At 44.4% G+C, this 22,030-nt stretch overlaps 1 protein-coding gene across 2 annotated transcripts in view; it reads right to left on the bottom strand.

The window, feature by feature from the left end:
- LOC307227516 (lysine-specific demethylase 6A-like) overlaps positions 1 to 22,030 on the bottom strand; it is a 60,863-nt gene that overhangs the window by 20,141 nt on the left and 18,692 nt on the right. For both annotated transcript variants that reach the window (XM_079996863.1, XM_079996864.1), the window contains exons 3-12: positions 21,252 to 21,360; positions 19,536 to 19,585; positions 18,865 to 18,923; positions 15,018 to 15,138; positions 13,620 to 13,674; positions 11,793 to 11,827; positions 10,501 to 10,594; positions 5,423 to 5,549; positions 4,829 to 4,927; positions 4,103 to 4,322 (exon numbers count right to left, since the gene is read on the bottom strand). In XM_079996863.1, coding sequence (XP_079852989.1) covers positions 4,103 to 4,322; positions 4,829 to 4,927; positions 5,423 to 5,549; positions 10,501 to 10,594; positions 11,793 to 11,827; positions 13,620 to 13,674; positions 15,018 to 15,138; positions 18,865 to 18,923; positions 19,536 to 19,585; positions 21,252 to 21,360 — 969 coding nt within the window. The remainder of the gene's footprint in view (positions 1 to 4,102; positions 4,323 to 4,828; positions 4,928 to 5,422; positions 5,550 to 10,500; positions 10,595 to 11,792; positions 11,828 to 13,619; positions 13,675 to 15,017; positions 15,139 to 18,864; positions 18,924 to 19,535; positions 19,586 to 21,251; positions 21,361 to 22,030) is intronic.

Genomic DNA, 22,030 nt, shown 5'->3' with positions numbered 1-22,030 from the left:
AATATTACAATTTGCTAAAAAAAAAAATGTTTTTAATATTAATTTAATCTTATCGGAGTATCTGTTTTTTGTTTTTTTTGTTTTTTATCCAGCCCTAGTTTCTTGACAGTTACTTTATGTATTTCCTGTTGCATTCTACTGCTGAAGCACATGTAAACACATTTAAATTGTTGATCTTTGAAAAAGGTTATTGGCCTTTTAAACTATCTACATCACACTGCAACAGTATCTGTGTTTCCATTTCGAGCCAACGGAGAACATTAGACGTTACTACAAATGATAATTGAAATACTCCTGCAACCCCCTTTTCATGCCACAAATAGATCTATGTGTTTAAAACAACAGTAGATATGTTTGTTTCAGCTATTTTTAGACTAACATCAAATGACGACAAATTCATTGTTTTCATTCGTGTTTCATGTTCTTTCAACAAGTTGCTTATTTTACTATTAAAGGTTCACTTGTGACATCTATAGCATGGTATAAGCTATTCAATAGTTTTGGTTGTCCAAAAATCCATTAAGGAGATCATGTGAAAGCGTTATGGGTATTAACTCTATGTTATTCCTTTTTTTTTTTTTTTTTTTTTTAACCAAAAATATTCTATTAATGGATGCATCCGCCTACCCCGCTACGTCACTGAAAGTCAAGCTGTTTAAGAATTCAGTCGCCATTCAGTCACAACAGACCGATAATAAAAATCAATAAATAAAAGCAAAACACCAAAAGGAACAAAAAAAAGATCTTTGACCCCTTTCAAATTGAAAATCTTTGAAACTGGCATCAAAGCTTTCAAGTGAAATGATAGGGAATACAGGCTTTAACACCGGGACAACAGCACAACAACACAAACTGCACACCCACACGGACACAATGGAAATACTGGCCACTACGATGGGTGTGAATGGATGAGTGGTGGTGGCGGTGGTGGTGGCGTGACACTAGAGGGCGCAGCTGGGGCAGGGGAGGGGGAGGGGGCGGGCGGCTGCAGGACACTTAAGGTTGACTACTGAAGGGGGGAGAGACAGACTGAGCCAGTAGAAGCCCTGAGGATACTCTGCGGAAAGCACAACCTCTCCCATCACGTCCACGTCCGGTGAGGTCAAAGGTCAAAAGCCGGACGAGGGCGAGAATTTCAAAACACGGGCGCCCGGCTCGGAATCGACAACGTTGTCTTCTCCGTACAGACAATCTTGGCCAATAAGCAAAACTGCGGTGGAGGTGGATTTCAACCCCACCCGCTAAAAACATTTGGATTTTTGTCAACGGACGACAGAGGGGTCGTTCGGAAGCTCCGTGCCAGATTAGCAAACAAAGGATTTACGGATCTGAACGGAATTTGTCGTGTATCTTCTTACTGGCAGTGATGGGTGAGGTGGAGCTACTACAGTAGGTGGGGGTGGGGGTGGGGGGCAGGAAGCGGGGATCAACACTCGGCTGGAACTCCTCCCTCCGCCGCGAGCAGATGCCGTTAAGACTGCTGCCGAAAAGGCAAGCACATAAAAGTTTCGCGGGGGAAAAAATAAAAAATAAAGGGGCGATTCCAACGTCAGGTATCCCGCCACTGCCGGAGAAGGCGTGGCCCAGATCTACGTTCGCCGCTTCCGTCTTTGCGACGCAGCATGTTTTGAGGCGCGGGATTGCAGGGTGTCTGCAGCTACCAGAGGGTTTGACGCGCTACCTTCGGAGACCTTTCCGGGCGAGTTTTAACGCGATCTAGGACTCTTACCCAATAAAGCATGGCGGCTAGGTGTAAAGGTAAGCGCTGTACGTGTGGTACAGGGCAGAGGCAGAAAGAGGGAGGTTATGAATTTGAGGATTCTATGAACACGACAGAGGATGAACCTTAACCGTTAACCTGTTGTCCACGGAATTCCAGGTAAGTACAAGGACTGTCTTAGATTTTTCTAAGATTTTTTTTTTTTCTTCGATTTTTCTAAGACAGTCAAGTACGAAGGTAAACACCGTATACCCTGTATATTAAGCAGAAACAGGGGAGGTTACGTACGAGATTATTCTACAAACTGTTATTACAATGTAATTTACTTTAGGAAATATATATTTATTTCTGAAACTGTTTACGTCAGATCTCGATATAAGGGACGACGCGCTGGAATCGATCTTACTGTTAATTATTTTCTGCACACGTTTGGGCAGGTAAAGACGGCCGGTATTTTGACGAGGATCAGGATTTGTGACATCGGAGGTGTGGACTGAGGCAGGAAAAACCCGACCTCGTCTCTGCTATTTGCAACACTCAATTCATGACATTTCCACCTATGACTTTTTCGGAAGGACCTGCAGACACCCTGGAAATTACATTTCACTGCATATATGTATGGAAGTATGTATATGTATGTGACAAATAAAAATCTTGAATCTTGAATGGTTCTCATGTGGCAGAGACCCCATTCTTTTGATTTTCTTTCGACGTTTCCCCCGCTTCTTCAAGGCATCTGCGCCGCCGCACAGAGGCTGTGGAGGGTGGAGCTGCACTTTTGTGTTTTACCCGTTGTTAGGGGTGAGTGCGTGTGTGTGAGTGTTGTTTCTTATGCATCAGGAGCATGGCATTTGGACAACTACATCTTGAGAATAAGTCGGGGGGTGGGGGTGGGGTGGGGTGGGGGGGGGGGGTGAAGGGGGGTTGTTAGGGAGGTGTTGTTGCTCTATCTGGGTCTCTCACCTGCTGCGGTGCACTGCTCAGGCCTCCCTGTCTGGAAGTTAGCTCAGCTGGGATTGGTAGACTCCATGCCTCCTCAATAAGAGGAAGCATTTTACTTTTACCCTGTAGGCTACTGAGCTGGGGGTTACTCAACTGAGCCTATGGGAATGGAGCACGTGGAAAAAAAACAAAAAAAAAAAAGGATAAAAATAAAACAAAAGAAAATAAAAAAAACAAAAAAACAAACAAACACACACAGGGTTTTTAAAAGAAAAACGATGACCTCAAAAGAGGGAAGTGAGCAGTAATGGTGAATAGGTAAGAGGTTACAACAAAAGTTACGTCTGGGCTGGGAATCGACTGCGCCATCGCAGGCGTGCGTCGTTACAAGGAGGTCTTAACACAGTTGGATGAGATTTGGAAACGGTGTTCCACAACCAAAGAAACACAAGTCACAACAAGTCCATTAAAACAAGCCGCTGAGTTTGTCTTAATGCTGAAATTCATGCGCATGTCCGGGGGAAAACCATTTCACAGTCTCGGGGTGGGGGGGTGGAGGTGGGGAGTTACTTAGTACCTGGCATACAAGTTCATTCAAAGGAAAAATGGGGGAGGGGGGGGGGGGTAAAATAAACCCAACAACTCAAACGCTAAATTGCTCCCATAATGGATTAAATATCAAATAGGGGACAACCTGTTTGGATTTAGAAAGCGCCCAGCCGAGGAGAAATGGTGTGTGCTGGTGTGGTTGCATGGACTTCATAGAACAGGAACGTTGGAGTGAACCGTTAATAAGCTCCTCCAGGAAATACCTATTTTGCAATTTTCATAATAATTGATGCAAATTATACCAAATTATCTCCGCAATGTTTGCGAGAGTTTCGCAATTTTCATTACATGGACAAATCAACAGGCCGCTTAAACCTGTCGCCCCTTTACCCAAGAAGACAGAGCCTACATGAGAAAAATTATGGGGAGTGCATGTTGGGTAGCTGGGTGTCGAAGGAAAGTTTAACACAAAAAAACTTTTGTTTTGTGGCCGAGGACTGCAAAATGGGGACAATGGGAAGAGAAACGGCTGCAACCTCCCTTCACGGATGACTGATGGCAGACTCTTGGGTCAGCTTTTGTGTCCCGACGCTTTTACTGAGGACCTGGGCGAGCCAGAAACACAGCGGGCGTCCGACGCCGAGGGAGTCCGTCTACTTTCAACTACACCTGGCAAGTCGCCAGCCACAGAAAAGTTGACTAAAACGCCTTTCAAATTTGTGGCGACGCGTTGGGCCTCATTTACAAAAGGATTTGGAAACGCGAGGGAAGGTAATACACCATTATAGCTTCTATTAAGATTCCGCTATTCTTCACGCGAAATAGTTAACCTCCTGCGACAGACTCCCGCCGCATCAGGCGCCGACCACGGCCTTTTGCTTCTCCACCCACCTGCAGACATTTGATGCGGTGGGTGAGCGCGGCGGTGTTGGTGCAGGCCTTGCTGCGCGTGGCGTTGATGTAGCACTTGATGGCGTCGTGCGGCTGGTTGCAGGACTCGTACAGGGTGCCCAGGTCCATCCAGGCCGCCGCGTGGCTGTGGTCCAGCTGCACGGCGCAGATGTAGGCCTGCAGCGCGTCCATGGGCTGGTTCTGCTGCTGGTACAGCACCCTGGAGGGGGGTGGAGAGGCGGAGGCATTTCAACACCTTGAACACATGAAATTCAGCTTGAAGTTCTTCACATAAAAATTGTAATTGATTTACTTGTGAATTACAAGAATAAAAAGGAAAACAAGAAAGTGTAAACAATTATATGCAACAATAACATTAATGGAAAGCACTTTGGCGTTGCATATTTTGTATGACAGGTGCTATACAAATAAAGGTTGTATTGTTATTATTGTGCAAAGTGGATAAAAAGCTGCTTTAAAGTGTTTTTTTTTAACATTTTCTTACTTACAATTGTACACAAAAACACTTAAGAGTTTAAGAGAGCAAGACTATTATTATAATGATGAATATTAATAAAACAGAAAAAAACAAACAAAAAAAAAAAAAAAAACAGACCATAGGAATGAAAAGTGCTGCTCATCACATGAAAGTTTAAATGACATGGCCAAAGGTTTGGATGGGGTTCATCAAAAAGGAATCTTTGAAGCATTTTAAAGCGCGCCTACCCGATGGAGCACCAGGTGTCTGCGCTGGCCTCTGATTTGTCGATGGACTGCCGGTAGGAGATGAAGGCGTCCTGGACCTTCCCGATACTGGAGTAGCACCTGCAGGGAGCGCAGGCTTGATCAAACATGACTGTTCCAGATATTAAAAAACACAGAAGTAGTGACCTGTTTCAACATGAACACTCATGTTGTGCAATTGTTTTGGGCATTTTAAAGTCTATATTTCATTCGATCAGGGCTCATTCTGGCATTACAAAATGAAATTCAAGGACTTAAGTACTTTAAGCCATTTTTGTTCCTATTTTCAAGGACTTCACGCAAAACAAATAAAACCCATTTTCAATGTGTGTGACTTTTCAAGAACTTCAGCACAAAAGGGGCCATTGTCATCATGTTCCCGTACTTAAATTTCTGAGGACGAAACTCAAGCACTTCAAGGACCTGGTAGGAACCCTGTTTAACTTGTGTGCCGCTTTCCTTGGCCAGGGCAATGTTGGGAAAACAGATTCGTCTCAATGTGGATACCACGCTTATATCAAATCAAATAAATCACCTCCACCCCCACCCCCACCCCCACCCCCACACACACCCTACCTGCCAAGGAAGTACCAGGACTGTCCAGAGTTGGGGTCGGCCTCTAGAGACTTCTGCAGACACTGGATAGCGTAGCTGTCCTTGTTGGCTCTGTCCCCGAGCTGCTCCACCATGTGGTGCATCCAGCCTGAGGAGAGCAAGGCCACGCGACTCCATCAATCAACTCTCAAAACTTAAATGCCTTCAAGTGAGAAATAACAACTTCTGAGCCAAAAAAATAGATTAAACTGTGAGATGTGTTGAGCATTTAAAACGGTTGGGGAATATTTTTCCTGTTATGACCAGATCAATAATTACAAGTAGTGGGCTGTAGGCTACTAAGAACTAACTAATATCTCTTATTCAACGATGTGTTGCAGGTGAGGCAGGTACAAGTATGAAAGATGCCACTAGAAATTTGTTGGAGGGCAGGAAGGAAGTATTAAGTACAGGGCATGTTATGAACTTGAAGATTCTCTGAACTGGTATTGTAACGGTTACATTTCGGTCAGAACTGAATATAAGTGGGCACTAGAATAAATCTAAGGATTACTTATTTTCCACAGAAGTTCAGACAGGGAAAGATTACAAGGATTTTGACAAGGATCAGTTTCATAAGATCAGAAATGTCGGCCCTAACGCAGAAGAACTCGACCAAAATGAAAACTTGGATATATTAAAATCAGCTGAAATGTTCACGCTGAAACTAACAGGTTCATTAAGTTCATTCTTGGCCTTACAAAATGAATTTTCATTTCCAAGGACTTTAAGGACAAATAAAAATACAATATCATGAAATCTTAGTCTCGTTGTCTATTATTGATATTAGTATGTCAATAGTAAATAGAGCAGTCATGGGCAAACCGGCAAGTGAGACTATTTAATCCGGCCTAGGGACATACATGATAATCTTTCATTAATCAGTGATCACTGTTCAGAGTGATGGGGCATCAGCCTCCGTCACCAGACACACGTAAAGTGGAGGGGCGCGTATCGACAGCTCTGCGGAGCCCGACGGTATGTCTGACAAACTCTTCCTCCCCATGCAGAAGTGCAGGATTTATTATTCACAAGTTGAGTATTTACACAAAAACACCACATTTTTACTAAATCAAGTCCCATAGCGGAAAAACGCTGCGGCACGTACGGCGCAGCGCCGTCTCGGAGAGAAGAACTCCACTCAATTCTCATTTTCCGTACAAGTTAGAAAACAAGGAAACAGATAAATCTAAATATTTCTCTAAATCCCTGTTCGGTCTGAACCCCTGTGCTGCGTCTCAACGTACCGTCCAGAGCTTTGACTGCTTATCAGATTATATTATATATGACTATATTATAATCACAATTTATGAGATATTATTACATTATTATTATTATAATATGATCTAAATGATCAGAATTATATCACGCGTAATGGGCCGTCCGTTACGCAGCGGGGGGAGACGCGACGCACCCACCCTGCCGGTTACAATTCCCCGGAAGTAGGTCGGCCCTGTCTGGATGCGCCTAGATCAGCGAGCAAACCTTCCCAGGCTCCGTTCACACCTGTCATTAACGTGCGTCCTTGGGTGATCCGATCACAAGAGGACGGCTCTAAGTACGCCATGTTCACACCTGGCATTAGAAGACGTCTCCGCATGCGTCTCGAGCGACCGCTTGTGATCGGATCTCACTGCCCCGCTCCCTACGCGAATAAACTTGGACATCATGTCCGTGTTTTTATTTTAGACTTATTTATTGTCGTTAGTTTCCTACTTGTATGAAACAAAATATTTAAACACAACTGAGTTAAGGGAGCGTCCCGCTTGGATGGGGACACTGGAGAGGAAGCCATCTCCGGTCCGCTGCAAGTCCCTGTGAAAAATATTTAAAACTGTGTTTTTATTTTACGTGTATTTCTTTTTGTTTGCTTTGTGCTTACACTACTCATAAAAAGTTTGGGATATTCGGCTTTCGGGTGAAATTTCAGGATGAACCTAAAATGCACTATAACGTTTACAGGTGAACTTAATTTGACCTTCTCTAAACTTTTGAATGCACATGTCCAACTGTTCAATGTTTCAGTACTTTTTGCACAACTTGCTGTTCTCTAACAAGGAGCTGAACGGCAAAATTCACAACAGGTGTTTGATCCATGAATCGACCAATACATTTCCTGGTTCAATTCGAATTGGTATTTAAACAGTCCTCTTCATCATGCTGTTCACATTTTGACATCATGAGACCAAGACGACACCTAACAACTGATCAACAGTACCTCGCCATAGCGAGGCTTCAAACAGGATGTTCTCAGAGGGAAGTGGCCACTGAGCTTAGAGTGTCACAGAGTGTCATCAGCAGCTTGCGACAGAGATACAAGTGGACGTCCTTTGGCCACATCCCACACTGATGAGCGCTTCATTGTGAACAGTGCCCTGCGGAACCGGATGATGATGCCACTCAACTCCAGGCACATTTAAGGGAGGTGAGAGGCACCAAGTGTCACGTCAGACCATTCGAAACCGTTTCCATCAGCGTGGTCTGCGTGCAAGACGACCTGCAAGGGTACCTGACCACACCACCAGGCACAGGCATCACCGTCTTGCACGGGCCAGGGAGCATTTACGCTGGACGAGGGACCAGTGGCCTCAGTGCTGTTCTCTGATGAAAGTTGATTCACGTTGAGCAGAAATGATGGCCGCCAACGATGTTGGAGATGTCAAGGAGAGCGCTACGCATCAGCCACTGTTGTCACCAGACGAGCCTTTGGTGGTGGTGTTGTTACAGTGTGAGCAGGTGTGTCTAGTCAATACAGAACTGCCCTACACTTTGTGAATGGTACAGTCACAAGCCCATAGGACAATGCTCCAGCTCATGGAGGTGGCATCATTAGGGAACGGCTGCTGGAGACTGGGGCACCTCAAATGGAGTGGCCTGCACTTTCTCCAGACCTGAATCCCATAGAGAACCTATGGGACCAGCTGAGTCGCCGTGTAGAGGCTCGTAACTCTGTACCCCAGAACCTCAATGACCTGAGGGCCGCCCTTCAAGAAGAGTGGGGGGCCAGGCCTCAGCAGACAATAAGTCGACTTGTGCACAGCATGAGACGTGGTTGTCGAGCTCTAATTGATGCTCAAGGCCACATGACAACTTATTGAGACATTGACATTTTTGTTGTGGTAAACCCACCACTGTCGTTGGCTTTTGTTTCAATAAATTGTTTGAGATGAGGAAATCACCAATGCATGCTTCAACTTAAATGCCCTACTTTCATGATATAATATCACTGTAGCGTGAACTTTTTACATTTTCCATGAATTTCACCCGAAAGCCAAATATCACTAACTTTTTGTGAGTAGTGTACATGAAACAAAAAAAATGTAAACACAACTGAGTTAAGGGACCAAAAAAAACAAAGCGTGTCTTTATTTTAGATGTATCTATTTTCCTTCGTTTCCAAATACAACAAAGCAAAAAACACGTGCGCAGTGCCGCGCCACGCACATCTTGCCATTGCTATGGGACTTAAGTAAGTAATTTTTTTTATGTAAATACTTAACTTGTAAACAACAAATCATGCACTTCTGTAACGGTGGGGGATTTTCTCAATTTCCCGACCAGACTTTAATATGACGGCGTTGGTGCGCTAGTGAGTACCTACTCAAGCTGACACAGAGGACATCGGAGGAAGAGGCGGTCCTTCAACCCCCTGCAGGACCCAGTCACGTTTACACCGGTAAAAGAATGTGGCCATAGCAGCCCAGACCGCTGCCGAATGTGGTCTGAGCGATCGGCTGCCAACGCGGTTCGGGTGCGTTTACGCCTGCACTGAGAGCTGTCCACTTGTGATTGGATCACCAAGGACGCATGTTAACGCCGGGCGTAAACGGGGCCTCGGTCATGAACATCAACGTGTCAAAGCACGGACCCAGGCTGAATGATGAACGTTTACATGCCGCACTGGGGCTTTCTACTTCAAGGATCCTACCAGATGTGAATAAGCTGACAGAGCAGGGAGAACAGCTCCAGCACTCCCGCTGATAGGCAGCATGTACTGGTGGTGAGTTCTGAATGAAATGGCAATAACTAAATGCACTGATAAAAAAAAAAAAAAAAAAAGGTTATGAAAAGTAAAAGTATCAATGTGCTTTGGAGAAAAAATGTAGAGGTTCAAAAACTTGCCGCGGAGATAAAAAAAACGAAATATGAAAAATATGAAATATGACAACTATATGGACTGATAGGAAAGGAAGTTAGACGACCTGAGATAAAGAAGGAAAAAAATAAAAATAAAAAAATAGAAGGGGGAAATGATCCCGTTCGTGTCCTGGTGGCTCAAGGCAAAGGTAAAAAACGCAGCGACCCGAGTTCGAATCCAGCCTGCGGTCATTCATCCCCTTTTCTACCCCCCAGGCAACAATAAAACAATAACAATAAAAATAAATAAAAACTGGCCAAAAAATGTAAAACAATAATAAACTGATCTGCAACTTATTCACTACCGTTAAAACAGATCCGGGAAATTAACTTATGATAAGGAATACTTGTTTTGCCACCTGTTTAATGAGCATGGAGGAACATAATTCTAACATTGGAATGCGGCCCCTCACATGGTCTTCAAAACACTGTCCGGCCATCGAACCAAAACGTTTGCCCACCCCTGGAACAGAGCTACGAGGGGGGGGGGGGAAGTTACTCGCGCGTTGTGAAATTGTTTCAATTTGAATAGCAAAACCAGGGGGAATATCACAGGTTTTTAATGACCACGCTGATTCCACTTTAGCACAAAAGGCAATTTTCAAGGCGTTGTATTACTTGTAGTATTTAATTTCTGAGAATGAAATCCAAACGCCCGAAGTAAGAACCCTGAATTAAGAGCTCAAGTTTAAGACCTATTATGAAGACTTATTATTTCTTTTTTTTTTTTTTTTAAAGGACCTGCAGTCACCCAGGGGTTGATTAAACTTGGACGGGTGTGTCAAACACATTCCTACAGTATGCTGTGTGTGTGTGTGTGTGTGTGTGTGTGTGTGTGTGTGTGTGTGTGTGTGTGTGTGTGTGTGTGTGTGTGTGTGTGTGTGTGTGTGTGTGTGTGTGTGTGTGCGGGCGCGGCCCCTCACCTAGCTGCTGCAGAGTGGTGGCCTTCACCTGTGCGGGGAGATCCTCCGTCTGCAGAAGGCTCTCATACGCCTCCTTGGCAGCACGGTATCTCTTCTGTAGGAGACGAACGACAAGGGGGAGAAGGTGGAGGGGAGGACGGCAGATGGAGGGCAACAGGAAGGGGAGTGTAACCATCAGGAGGAAATCAACGCAGCGAGACAGAAGGAGAAGTGGAGGGCGACGGCAGCGTGATCCGTCCAGCGACGGATTTTTTAATCTTTCACGCCGCGTCTCTGACTTCTGGAATACACTGTTTGATAACAGCATAATGATAGTGTGCCGATACTACAATAGTGTTCATTCTGGCATTACAGAATAAAATTCAAGGTCTTTCAAGTACCCCCCCCCCCCCCAGCACAATTCTTTCATTTGAGGATTTCACGCCAAACAAATATAATCCATATATATATCTATATATATATATATATTTATATTAACCTCATTGACATCTACTATTACATTTAAATTTCCCTGGCATAATACACTGTATGTCATAAAAGCGTTTTCAAAATGTTACTGCGTTACTATTTGAATAACAAAAGGAATATCGGACAATTTCAATCGTCAGGTTTTGTTTTTTTCCCCCAAGGACTTCCCAAAACACTTCCCAAAGCACAAAAGAGGCCATTTTCAAGGTATTCAAGTACTTAAAATTTCCAAAGACAAAATTCAAGCACTTCAAGCACCCCAAGGACCTGGCAACGTGCAATAACGGTGTAGCCCTGTCCTCTGCAGTGTAATGCCATGAATCACCCAGCAGCGCTCGATACTGACACAGCAGAAAAAAAAAGAAGAAAAAAAAAAAAAAAAGAAAAGCACTGACTCTGGAGACGCCGGTCCTCCCCGAGCTGCTACACCTCTCCGACGAAACAGAAGCACGGGAGAGGGAGACCACCGGCATACAAAAGAAGAGGAGACAGACTTCCCTGTTTCCGTGGCAACCCCCGACGTGCAGCCAGAAGAGACTTCCCTCCCCCTTCCCGTCCGGACCCCCCGCCACCCCCCCCGCCTCGCTCAATCCGTCAGCACCTGGTTGAAAGGAGAGGCTGTACCCCCCCCCCCCCCCCCGCATCTACACGAGCCTGTGATCGCGGCGTTACGCCAGTTGCAACAAAAACGTAAAGACAATAAAAGCCACGTTCACTCGGCGAGAAAGGAAAGGAGTTCAACAGCCATGTAGCCCCGAAAAAACCCCAAATAAAAAAAATAAAAAATAAATAAAAAAAAGTGAGACAAAAATAGCTCCTCTTACCTGAATCTCATATAAATGAGCGATGTGGAACTGAACTGCGGAGACAAAGGGGGAGAGAGAGAGAGAGGAAGGGGAGAGGTTAGTTAAGGGTGGAGGGGATCGGGGTGTCTACGGACGTGTCCCTTGCCCACGAAATTGTTTCCTTCCTCGCGGGACTCTTTCCCCGAAAGTGGGGACTCGCGGTGTAGCGTTTGTGTAAAAAAATAAATAAATAAAAATAAATTTAAAAAAAAGAAAGGAAGGAAAAAAAGAGGGAGAACGTTGCCGGCTAATCCCAGGCTGGCCGTTCCTCGTGCCGAGCGTAACGGAGCGGATAGGTAGCTGCGCTTCTGGCGGCACCTTCTTTTGTCTGGAACGCTGCAGTGTCTCTGATCTGAGCTGCCTGAGTGACTCTCAGCAGATGGAGAGAGAGAGAGAGAGAGAGAGAGAGAGAGAGAGAGAGAGAGGGGGGCTGCCCTTGGTATGCGTGTGTGTGTGTGAGGATGGAATAAGCGAGTCAGATAGCAAGAGTGTTGCCTGTGATTATGTACACCAGGCAAATACCCGTGTGTGTGTGTGTGCGTGCGTGCACGCGTGTGTGTGCAAGGATATTTCCGTCTCCAAGGTAACAGGTACCGGGGGCGATATTAAATAAAGCCTTGTAACAGACCCGCGCTCTGATCCATTCAACGCTCTCTTCGCCCCGGTCGGTATCTCGACATCATCATAACACCGCTCGGGTATAGAGCGGGCGCGGCGTCTCGGTGCCATTAGGGGTGATGTGACACTCGATCTCGTGTGAAATGGCAGGCGCGCAATCCGATTGTGCCGTTGAGGGTCTTTGACGCACAACGCGAACGACCGTTCCACGGCGTGACCACCGGCTGCCCCCACCCCCCGGGACGACTCAGCCCGACCCCGGATCGCTGCCGAATCGGTCTTGAAAACCCAACTCACGCGGGCCTGGCTTCAGGGGAAGGTGAGGGGAAGCGGGACATAACGTCGCTTAATATCAACTGGTTTTGAATAAAAGAAGCCTTTATGGACTTACCAAGTCCTCCTTTTCGGGGTTCTCCACAAATTATAAACGAATGAAATGAGCCCAAAAACAGCACGTCGAAGAAATGTGGTCAATCCACGAATGGGCTTCCACCTCGGCCCACACTCCCGGGGCGTGGGAGATCCTCCTGCGGGGTACCTCCACTTTAAATGGAAGCGTGCCAGTGTGCACTCCCAAAAGTACTTAAGCATCATCGACAATACCGCGTCGAAGATTGGGGTTTGTTGTGGAGAGAATTATTTTGTCGAAAATGACGATGTGAGCTCGTACCGTGCAAAGCAAGCAACCAAAATCAAATAACCGGGCCGAAGGATTGGCCGCTGACAGAATAATGTGGTGGAAACAGGGCGTGTTAATAAAAAAAAATAAAAAATAAATAGGTGTCGACGGCCAAAACATATTCTTCACTTTGGACGCCGCCGCATCACCGCCAAGGCTGTATTTCATCTGTATTCAAACCAAAGATAAGTCACACAGACTTTGCTTTTACTCCGTTGGGCGCGGTCAACAGCCCGGGGCGTGCCGACGGCCACGCCCGTAACCACGCCGCGTCTTCGTTCCACCGTCTCACTGCCAACAACGCGGCAGCGACTCCACTTCTATTGAGGACCCGCACAGAGCACTCACCTGGACATTTAAGGCTGAGACCGGTGGTTTTGATGTCCATACAACATGAAGATTGACGTACACAAAATCAGGTCGCGTACGCGCCTACGGTCTATATCTATATCTGAATTAACTGGCTGATGTGTTTTACTGAAATGAAGGAGAAAAAAAAGTTGGCTTACTTTCAGCTTTAGACAAAGTGCAGGGGTTGGAGTCAATCAAAGCCAGCTGAAAATGCTGTTGACAATATTGGAAAGGGAAAAAAAAAACAAACAGGTCAGGTCAAAGGTCTGTTAGAACACAGGAATGAGAAAACCATGACAGACACGTCGTCCATCTTGATATGTTTTGTGTAAAAGCATATTTAGGCCACAATCGCGTCGACTCCCAAACATCGTTCTGATGAGTTCATTCAATTCTAAGAAACAAAAAAATAAAATAAAAAATAAGAAAAACAAAAACAAACACAGAAATAAGCCCCAGCTTCAAAAGCCTAAATTAAACACAGATGAAGGCGCCGATCCATAAGACGCTCTTATCGTGCAGGTGCAATGTTTTTTTTTTGTCAACATCCGGGTTTAACCTCGTCGTCGCTCTGATACGGTCACTCTCCTTTCTCAGAAGCGTACCTTCCTCTTATCAAGGAAGATTGTTTGTTTTTGTTTTTTTTTGGTCGTCGTTCTCAGTCACTTGAGGGGGTGGAGATATAGAGACACACACACACACACACACACACACACACACACACACACACACACACACACACACACACACACACACACACACACACACACACACACACACACACACACACACACACACACACTATTTTTAATTTTTTCCTCTCATCCAAGAGTTATCCTTTTTTGGTGAAAGTTCACCCATATCCGCCGCTTATCCATCCAACTAGTAACGCCGCAGAGGAGCACACAATACACAATACATTGAGTTTCTGTTTCTTATAAAGCTCTGTATGTGTACATGATAAAGTAGGGAATACGGGACTTTTTAAACAAAATAATCTGACAGATTTCCACCATGACGAGTGAGATAAAAAGTTCAGAGTTGAACATTAAGACCCTGCTCACAGGTGCAGGGACGGTATTCTCTCCGCACTTCGGCTTGAAACACCCTTCCAGGTCGACTGGGAAAACTAGGCTTTTCGGAAAAGGCCTCTCCGGGGAGGAGATTCTACTAAACTCCTGTTTTCCGCGCATGCCTGTGAATGGAGCCAAACGAAGCTTGAGCGCTATCGACGAGCTCAGTGAGCGCGCTCACGAAGGATGAGATGTCACCTTTCGTGACATCTCACCGCCACCTTCTGGCCTGGAAGCTCGTGTCAGCGTCTTAAATAGTATTTGCGCTCGTCCTCCTTGAGATTCACTCACACGATGTTGGTGTCGACGGGATTTTATCTATTTATTTATTTTATTTTAAACCGACAGAGGGAGGGAGGGTGAAAGAAAAACAAAAAGTGTTTTCGGAAATATCCGTACACATGTGGACAAGGCATTAGTCGCTCTCGGCTTTGAAGTGTTTTTCTATTGGCTAGACATGATCTATGGGTACGCGTCGTTTACCTTTAGGCTTGACTCGTAGTCTGTGTTGACCTTAAACATAAGACCCAGACGCAGGTGGATCTCCTTGGCCCGCGAAAAGCCTGGGTCGATGTACAGCACCTCCTGGAAGGCTTTGATCGCCCTGCGGAGAGGGAGGAGGGCGGACGGAAAGAACAACATCAGAAACAAATCGGCTTTTTTTTTTTTTTTCTTTCCTCCACAACATTTTTTTTTAATAAATAAACCGTCTACGTGGAGCCCGCGTCCCCTCCAACGTAAGCCGCCCGTCAAAGTCAAAACCCCCAACAGCTGGGATTCAAAGATAAATGTCACTTTGTAAATATCCATTTTTCGGACATTCTTTTACCATTGCGTGATCTGTACTTTCACCTGTTGCGTTTTTATTTTTATTAATTTATTTTTTCCCCCGGCGTCGGCTCATGTGTGCGACGCCATGACCTCCAACGACCGTGAAGAAACAAGTCGCCCCTGTTTGTGGAAGTCTCAGCCCAGTCTCTTGAGCAATTCGAAATGTGGCGCAACAGGTTGGTGATGGGAACCGGTTTCACATCCAGTCAGGTTTGGATCTCCCGGAATTGTGAAAATAAGCCCGAGGCCCCAGCGAGGAGCTGAGTAGCGTTTATCTACCCGTGAATATTAATGCATCATTACTAGACTAAAATGAGTAAATCATCCGAACCATGGCAACTGGATGAATGACTGGAGATGCCCCACAACATAAAGTAAGCCCTTCACGGCACACACCGCTCAAGGCACCACAGCGAACTCGGCAACCGCTCAAATACCAAAGTACGGCAGGAGAGACTGGGTGGGGACTGGGGGCTCGTTCCGGCAGCACCGCGAGCAGGAAGTCAGACCCCAAACGCCACGGAGGACTCGCAGGGAGACGAGCGTCACTTCACAAGGCGCCGCTGCTTGGTCTTCCTTGAATGAGCTCAGGTTCCGTCAGCGGGCCGTTGCTGAACTTAGATCGCAGTCGTTCTTTAAAAAGGGAAACCCCGCTCAAAGCCGTTATTAGCCGGGCGCGGGGTTGCCTAGAACAGTGACTCTCAAGGAAAAAACGTGAAGGAGGACATCTTTGCATTTTTAGAAATAGATTTTTTTATGCAATTTATACAAATATAATTAACTCCTTTTAGACAAACAAATGCCGCCATGTGTACCTGCCTGTCCTTATACTACATTTCTTAGGATTTGTGTTTGATATTTTCTGTCACTACAATGTTTCTTGTTAATTAAATTGATTGAACTGAACTCAACACATTGTTTTTATGGTCGGTAATTTGAAATGGTGGAATATAAATATTTCGAAAACCTTTGCCTTGAACGTTTTTCCACACGTTTTCGTGTGAGAAATGGCCCTAATATCAAATAATTTTGTGGGACGTACAAGACATACATATAAGGGGGTCCTCGGATGAACCCCTGGCCTCGAACAACTGTTCTCCAGGTGGGGTCCAGAGACCCCCGCGGGCTGAAAACCTCCAGAAAATCCATCAAGCGCCCAACTTCACCATCATTTCATTTACGGGCTATTAGAATGTACAATAATGGTTTAGTTTCACGGTTATCTGCCTAACTATAAGATAGTGCTTTACTGACACCCCCCATCGAAAATGAGTTCTTCTGTGGGATCGAACCAGACGGGCTAGACTTTACTCCACATGCGCATCGATAATCCCAGGGGCGCCCATGACCCTGACACCGGTTCACCGGTTGTCCTTCCTTGGGCCACGTTTGGGAGGTACTAACTACTGCATACCGGGAACACCCCACAAGACCTGCCGTTTTGGAGACGCTCTGACCCAGTCGTCTAGCCATCACTATTTGGTCCTTGTCAGAGTGGCTCAGATCCTTACGCTTACCCATTTTTCCTGCTTCCAACACATCAACTTCAAGAACTGACTGCTCACTTGCTGCCTGATACATCCCACCCCTTGACAGGTGCCGTTGGAAGGAGATGATCAATGTTATTTACTTCACCTGTCAGTGGTTTCAATGTTGCGGCTGATGATTGCTGCATATTTGATACTTTGAACTTCCTTACTGTACATATAAATGACATTTGCGCAAAGCAGCAGCATGGAAACACGTTGGAACAATTACAGCAGCATTTTTATTGGCAACTGTCCTATAATGCTAATTGTACTGTATAGACGGGTATGGATGTTTGGAGAAAAATCCTATTTACCAAAAAAAGAAAAAAAAAACGTCTTTGATTGGCGTCCCAGAGACTAAATGTTATTAAATGGGGTCCTGCGGCATAAAATAACCAGAACTTACAGCTGGACCATAAGTTTGGCCTGTTTCATTTATTTTACCACCGTGTTTCAAATCGCTTCACAGGGTATGAAACGGGCTTCAGTGATCGTCCAACATTTCAATCGTCAATCGACAATTCGCAATGAGGGTTAGAAGAACACATAGTCACATACACTACCAAAGGGAAAACATCAACATATATAGATTTTTTTATAAATTTATTATAAATTAACACTTTGCAGTGCATGTTGGGTAACAGTGCCGACCACAGCCCCCTTGTTGCTGGTTACGCTAGCAAATAAACTGAGAGATTATTAGCTCTTCAACTCGCAATTGAATCGCCGTCTCTCGATTGCTAAACTCCCGCCGTCTCAATTTAATTGCCACAACTCGGGACTTCTACATTGCAACGTTTCAACAGTGTAACTAACCACGAGCCACTGCGCAGGATAATCTATGCCCCGTGGCTGGAGGAAGAGTAAAAAAAAAGGTAAGGGAGGCATGAACGATTGCATTTCTCGCATTGCCGGACATGGCTGCACCGTGTGCTCGGCTATTTCAGCAAACTGGGCTATGAATGGTAGAGGAATTTTAATGGTTTGCACGAACATTCCACAACAATAGCCATCCAAACCGCACCACATTATTGGATTTTATTTAAAAATCGCATACTTAAATGTGGTACTTCTTAACCCTAAGAAGTAGGCCAGTGAGTCCCTTTTAAAGTGCCTGCTACCTTTGCGTTCCCGCAGCACACCTGGCTACCTGCTCATATCCCCGCTGGAAAAATGATGGCGGCGATTAAAGAACACAGAATGGAATATTTTAATGTTTGCAAATATTGAAAGAGAAGTAAATCAAATACACCTTTGTTAAACATGGACTACGATTGAACATAAATTGCACTTAGTTTCAATGCTCAACAGAATTTTTCCTGGAGGATAAAAAAAAATAATTAATTATTATAATAATCGTCTGTATTTAATGTCTAGGGCTGCACCCGACTCTTGGGGGGCTCGGAGGAACGGGGCACAAGCAATGGCTCATACATAGGGTTGGGTACAGAGACCCGCCATTAAATGGGCCTCAAGGCTAAAACATTAAAGATGGTAGTATCGATAAGCTCCGATGATTTTCCATTTATTTCGGCTGGATGACCTGTTGATTCTGCTCTTAATTTGTTTTCATTCAGTTTTTCCCTCTTCAAATTTTTTAAAAAAGAACCGATAAGAGTACCGTTAAAGTACCGGATCGATAAGCAGTATCGCTAAGAGTAGTAGTACCGTTAAAACCTTAACGATACCCATCCCTGCTCGTGCCAGGTTCCTCCAAATAAAAGTGTTCTCATAGGAACGGGGCTCGGCTCTCCGTGTCGCTTCCAACATATCTATGATTCCTCATTGAAATGTTATCCCCGCGCATTTTGGAAGCTTCCGTTTTATCTTGTTGTCACGCACACCGATTAAAAAAAAAAAAAAAAAAAAAAAAGAAAACAAAATTAAGACTGACCACTTTCAGGGGACCGCCCTGGTAATGCCCCACAGCCCACGCCCGGTGTGAATAAGGTGCACGTGTTGATACTCACCACTGAAAGGCATTATAGTGGAAGTAGACCATCCCCAGGCCGTACAGAAAGGCAGCATTCTGTACAGGATCAAACCAAAAGGGGGGGGGACCATTAGCCGAGGGTCAAGGAGGGAGGGACGAGCGACGAGGGGGAGGAGCGGCTACGTCCACGCGGCACTGTTGAAGCTTTGCCGCGGAGACGCCTCGCCTTCTACGGACGTGTGCGACCGCAACCTTAAAAGCACCGACTGGAGTCCGCGTGACGCGGCGATTCAAACGAGACAAAACAGAGAAACCCAGACACTTCCATTTTATCCCACTCTACTCCAGCACGTGTGATGGTTGTACTGGTTCTAATAGTGGTTTCTTTCCATTTGAAAGCGTATACATGTCGGGCAGGACATTTTGGAATGGGAAAAATGTGGCTTATCCCCAATTTGGATATAGTTTTTGGCATTCGAATGATATTGTCAGAGGGGAAAAGCCAATTTCAGTCCGACACCAGTAGAAGGGCAACAGTGGAGAATTCAACACAATCGTTCATAACTTAGAAAAAACCTTTGAATTAGGTGAGACGACTGAGGTCAGTTCTGGGTTTGATAGAAAACACACATTCTGCAGTCAGAGGATTTGTTTTTGTCAGTAGGTGTGTGTGTGTGTGTGTGTGTGTGTGTGTGTGTGTGTCCTTACCTTCCAGTAGTCTGACTGTAAACTGTAGTACCTCTGGTATGCAGATAATGCTGTGGTGGGAAAAGAAGGGAGGTTGGCGGTTAGACGCGCACGCACACGCACACACACACACACACACACAGAGACACAAATTGGTCTGTGTGTGTGACAGAGAAACAAATAGTGAGAATTAAACAGTTGAACTGTGTCTACAGACAGAACAGCCAAGGAACGGCAGATTATTCACCGTGCAAGCCAACGGGTTCTGAAGTAGGACGAGAAACCCAGGACTCTCAACCGTCGTACACATATTTGCGACCGGCCACCAGTGGTGTTTTTTGGTCATTTCACAGCAGTAGCACCGTGTAGACTTATCATACTTTCATGAGACACATCCTCCTTATGAGGAACAGACATTCATTGGCATTGAACACCAGAACATAAACAGTCGGGGAAGACAGGTTAGTTGATGAAACGCATTCAAACTTTACATTCTATCCGTTGCTGCCGTTTCACACATTGGCTTAAAATCCCCTTTAGGCCCCAAACGTTTAGAATTACAGCAATGAAACTCGCAACGAGGAATTGAAAACAGAGCGTACCCCCAGACCTAGCCAGGTGGAAGAATACAGGAAAATACAACTAATGTAAAAAATGAACACATAGAATTCAAAATAGCCAATATTCCTATCTATAACATCTCTGCAATATGTTTAATAGCTTTTTAACATATCTGTATATAATAACTCCTTTAATCATTAAATACTTGTTCACTTCCTTCATGAAGAGGTATAATATGTGTACCCAGCTGGTAGGAGGTCTGGCGGTTTACATCTTCATGCATATAACTGTGCACACAAACAGTTATCCGTTCGGCATTTTTGGATGGTTTTTATTTATGAATTAAATGTATTTATAATACACTTTTCTTGGACATTGGTTTTGTTTTGCCTTTTCCAAGATACCATGTGTCCTTCTGGTTTCTACCCACGACTAATTGTGACTTCTATATCAGCTTGAGAGTTAAATTAGCAAAATAAATTGAAATAATGAAATGCATATAGGTTTATGGGACAGTTTATATTGCATTGGAACAAACACCGTTCACTCTGGCATTACAAAATCAAATTCAAGGACTTTTTTGAGAACATGATTTTTCATTTTCAAGCAAAACAAATAATACATTTTCAATGTGATAATTAAAATATTATATTAGTCTGTCTACTATTTATATTAGTGTATCAACTACATCAATTTATATATCTAAAAATCTTAATTGTGTCTATGTAGATTTGTTTGTGTATAGATTATGTCCATTTCCAACAGCTCTGGATTAAATTGATAGTTCCCTTGCATAATTAATGTCGTAAAAAGCGATACTGGATTTTTTTAAATGACGTTACAATTTGAATAACAAAATCAGGTCTCACAGGTTTTCGATGATGCAATTTCTTCAAGCACCTCAGCACAAGAGAGGCTATTTTAAAGGTAGTCAACGACTTAAATTTCTGGAGATAAAATTCAAGCACTTCGGGCACCTCAAGGACCTGGCAAGAACCCTGACAACGTCCTAACCTTGAATAAAGAAATATACAGAAGAAAATGAAAAAAAAGATTTCAGACAATTATGCAATAACTGCTCAAGGGAGAAGCATCGCAACTAGGCAGGAACAGTGGGGATGTGGTTTTGTAAAGTGCGAATGGGGGGGGATCAGAACGGAGAACGGCTCCACTCACCCTTTGGATAGTCCTCCAGGAGAAGGTTGAAGTGGCCTAACTGGCAGAATAACTCCGGCTCCACTTTGCCCTCGGCTTTCAGGATGAGCGAGTCATAGCAGCGAACAGCCTGGGAAACACACAGACACAGCCGCTCAACTCTGGAGGTCGGTCATTTCCCCTTGTGAGAGCATGTTTCTGAAACTAAATGTTACTATTTCTTTAAAAACAGAATAAAAAATAAATAAATAAATGAAAAGAGCTCAGGAGTGAATGATTAAAAATACGGCATTGGATTCGTCAGGGCGTTGTGTCCTTGAGTAGAATGTAGTATTTTGATGTTACGTCATCGGAAGCAGTCATTTTCTTACGGGACTAAATAAATGAACAAAGAACAAATAAAATAAATGCTAAGATGCAAATTTAGAGTTTGTTTGACAGTCCGATGGAAATCCTCAAAATGCCAGAACAGAACATTGAGATAATACTAAATAAGCCTTTTCCCTCCCCAGAAAAAGTTAATAAAAAAAAAAATACATAAAAAAAAAAAAGAAAATCACAGTTTGCGAAGAACAACTTTGCAGTTGGAAGTCCTGATTCTGACATGTAATTCACCCAATTGATGTTGAAAAGCTGTTTTTAGAGAGGAATCATAGGCAATGTTTTTTTGTTGTTCTAGTCTAGTTCTAGCGTTGTTCTAACACATTTTGATGCAACTCTATTTAAAGAGTTTTCAGTTAGTAACATCCGGCATTTGTCGTTGGTGGGATCGGTTAAACCCGGATTTTTATTCCCCGGAC

This window comes from Zeus faber (assembly GCF_960531495.2).
Source record: "Zeus faber genome assembly, chromosome: 2".
Taxonomy (NCBI): Eukaryota; Metazoa; Chordata; class Actinopteri; order Zeiformes; family Zeidae; genus Zeus; species Zeus faber.
This window is presented reverse-complemented; position numbering and strand designations above follow the sequence as displayed.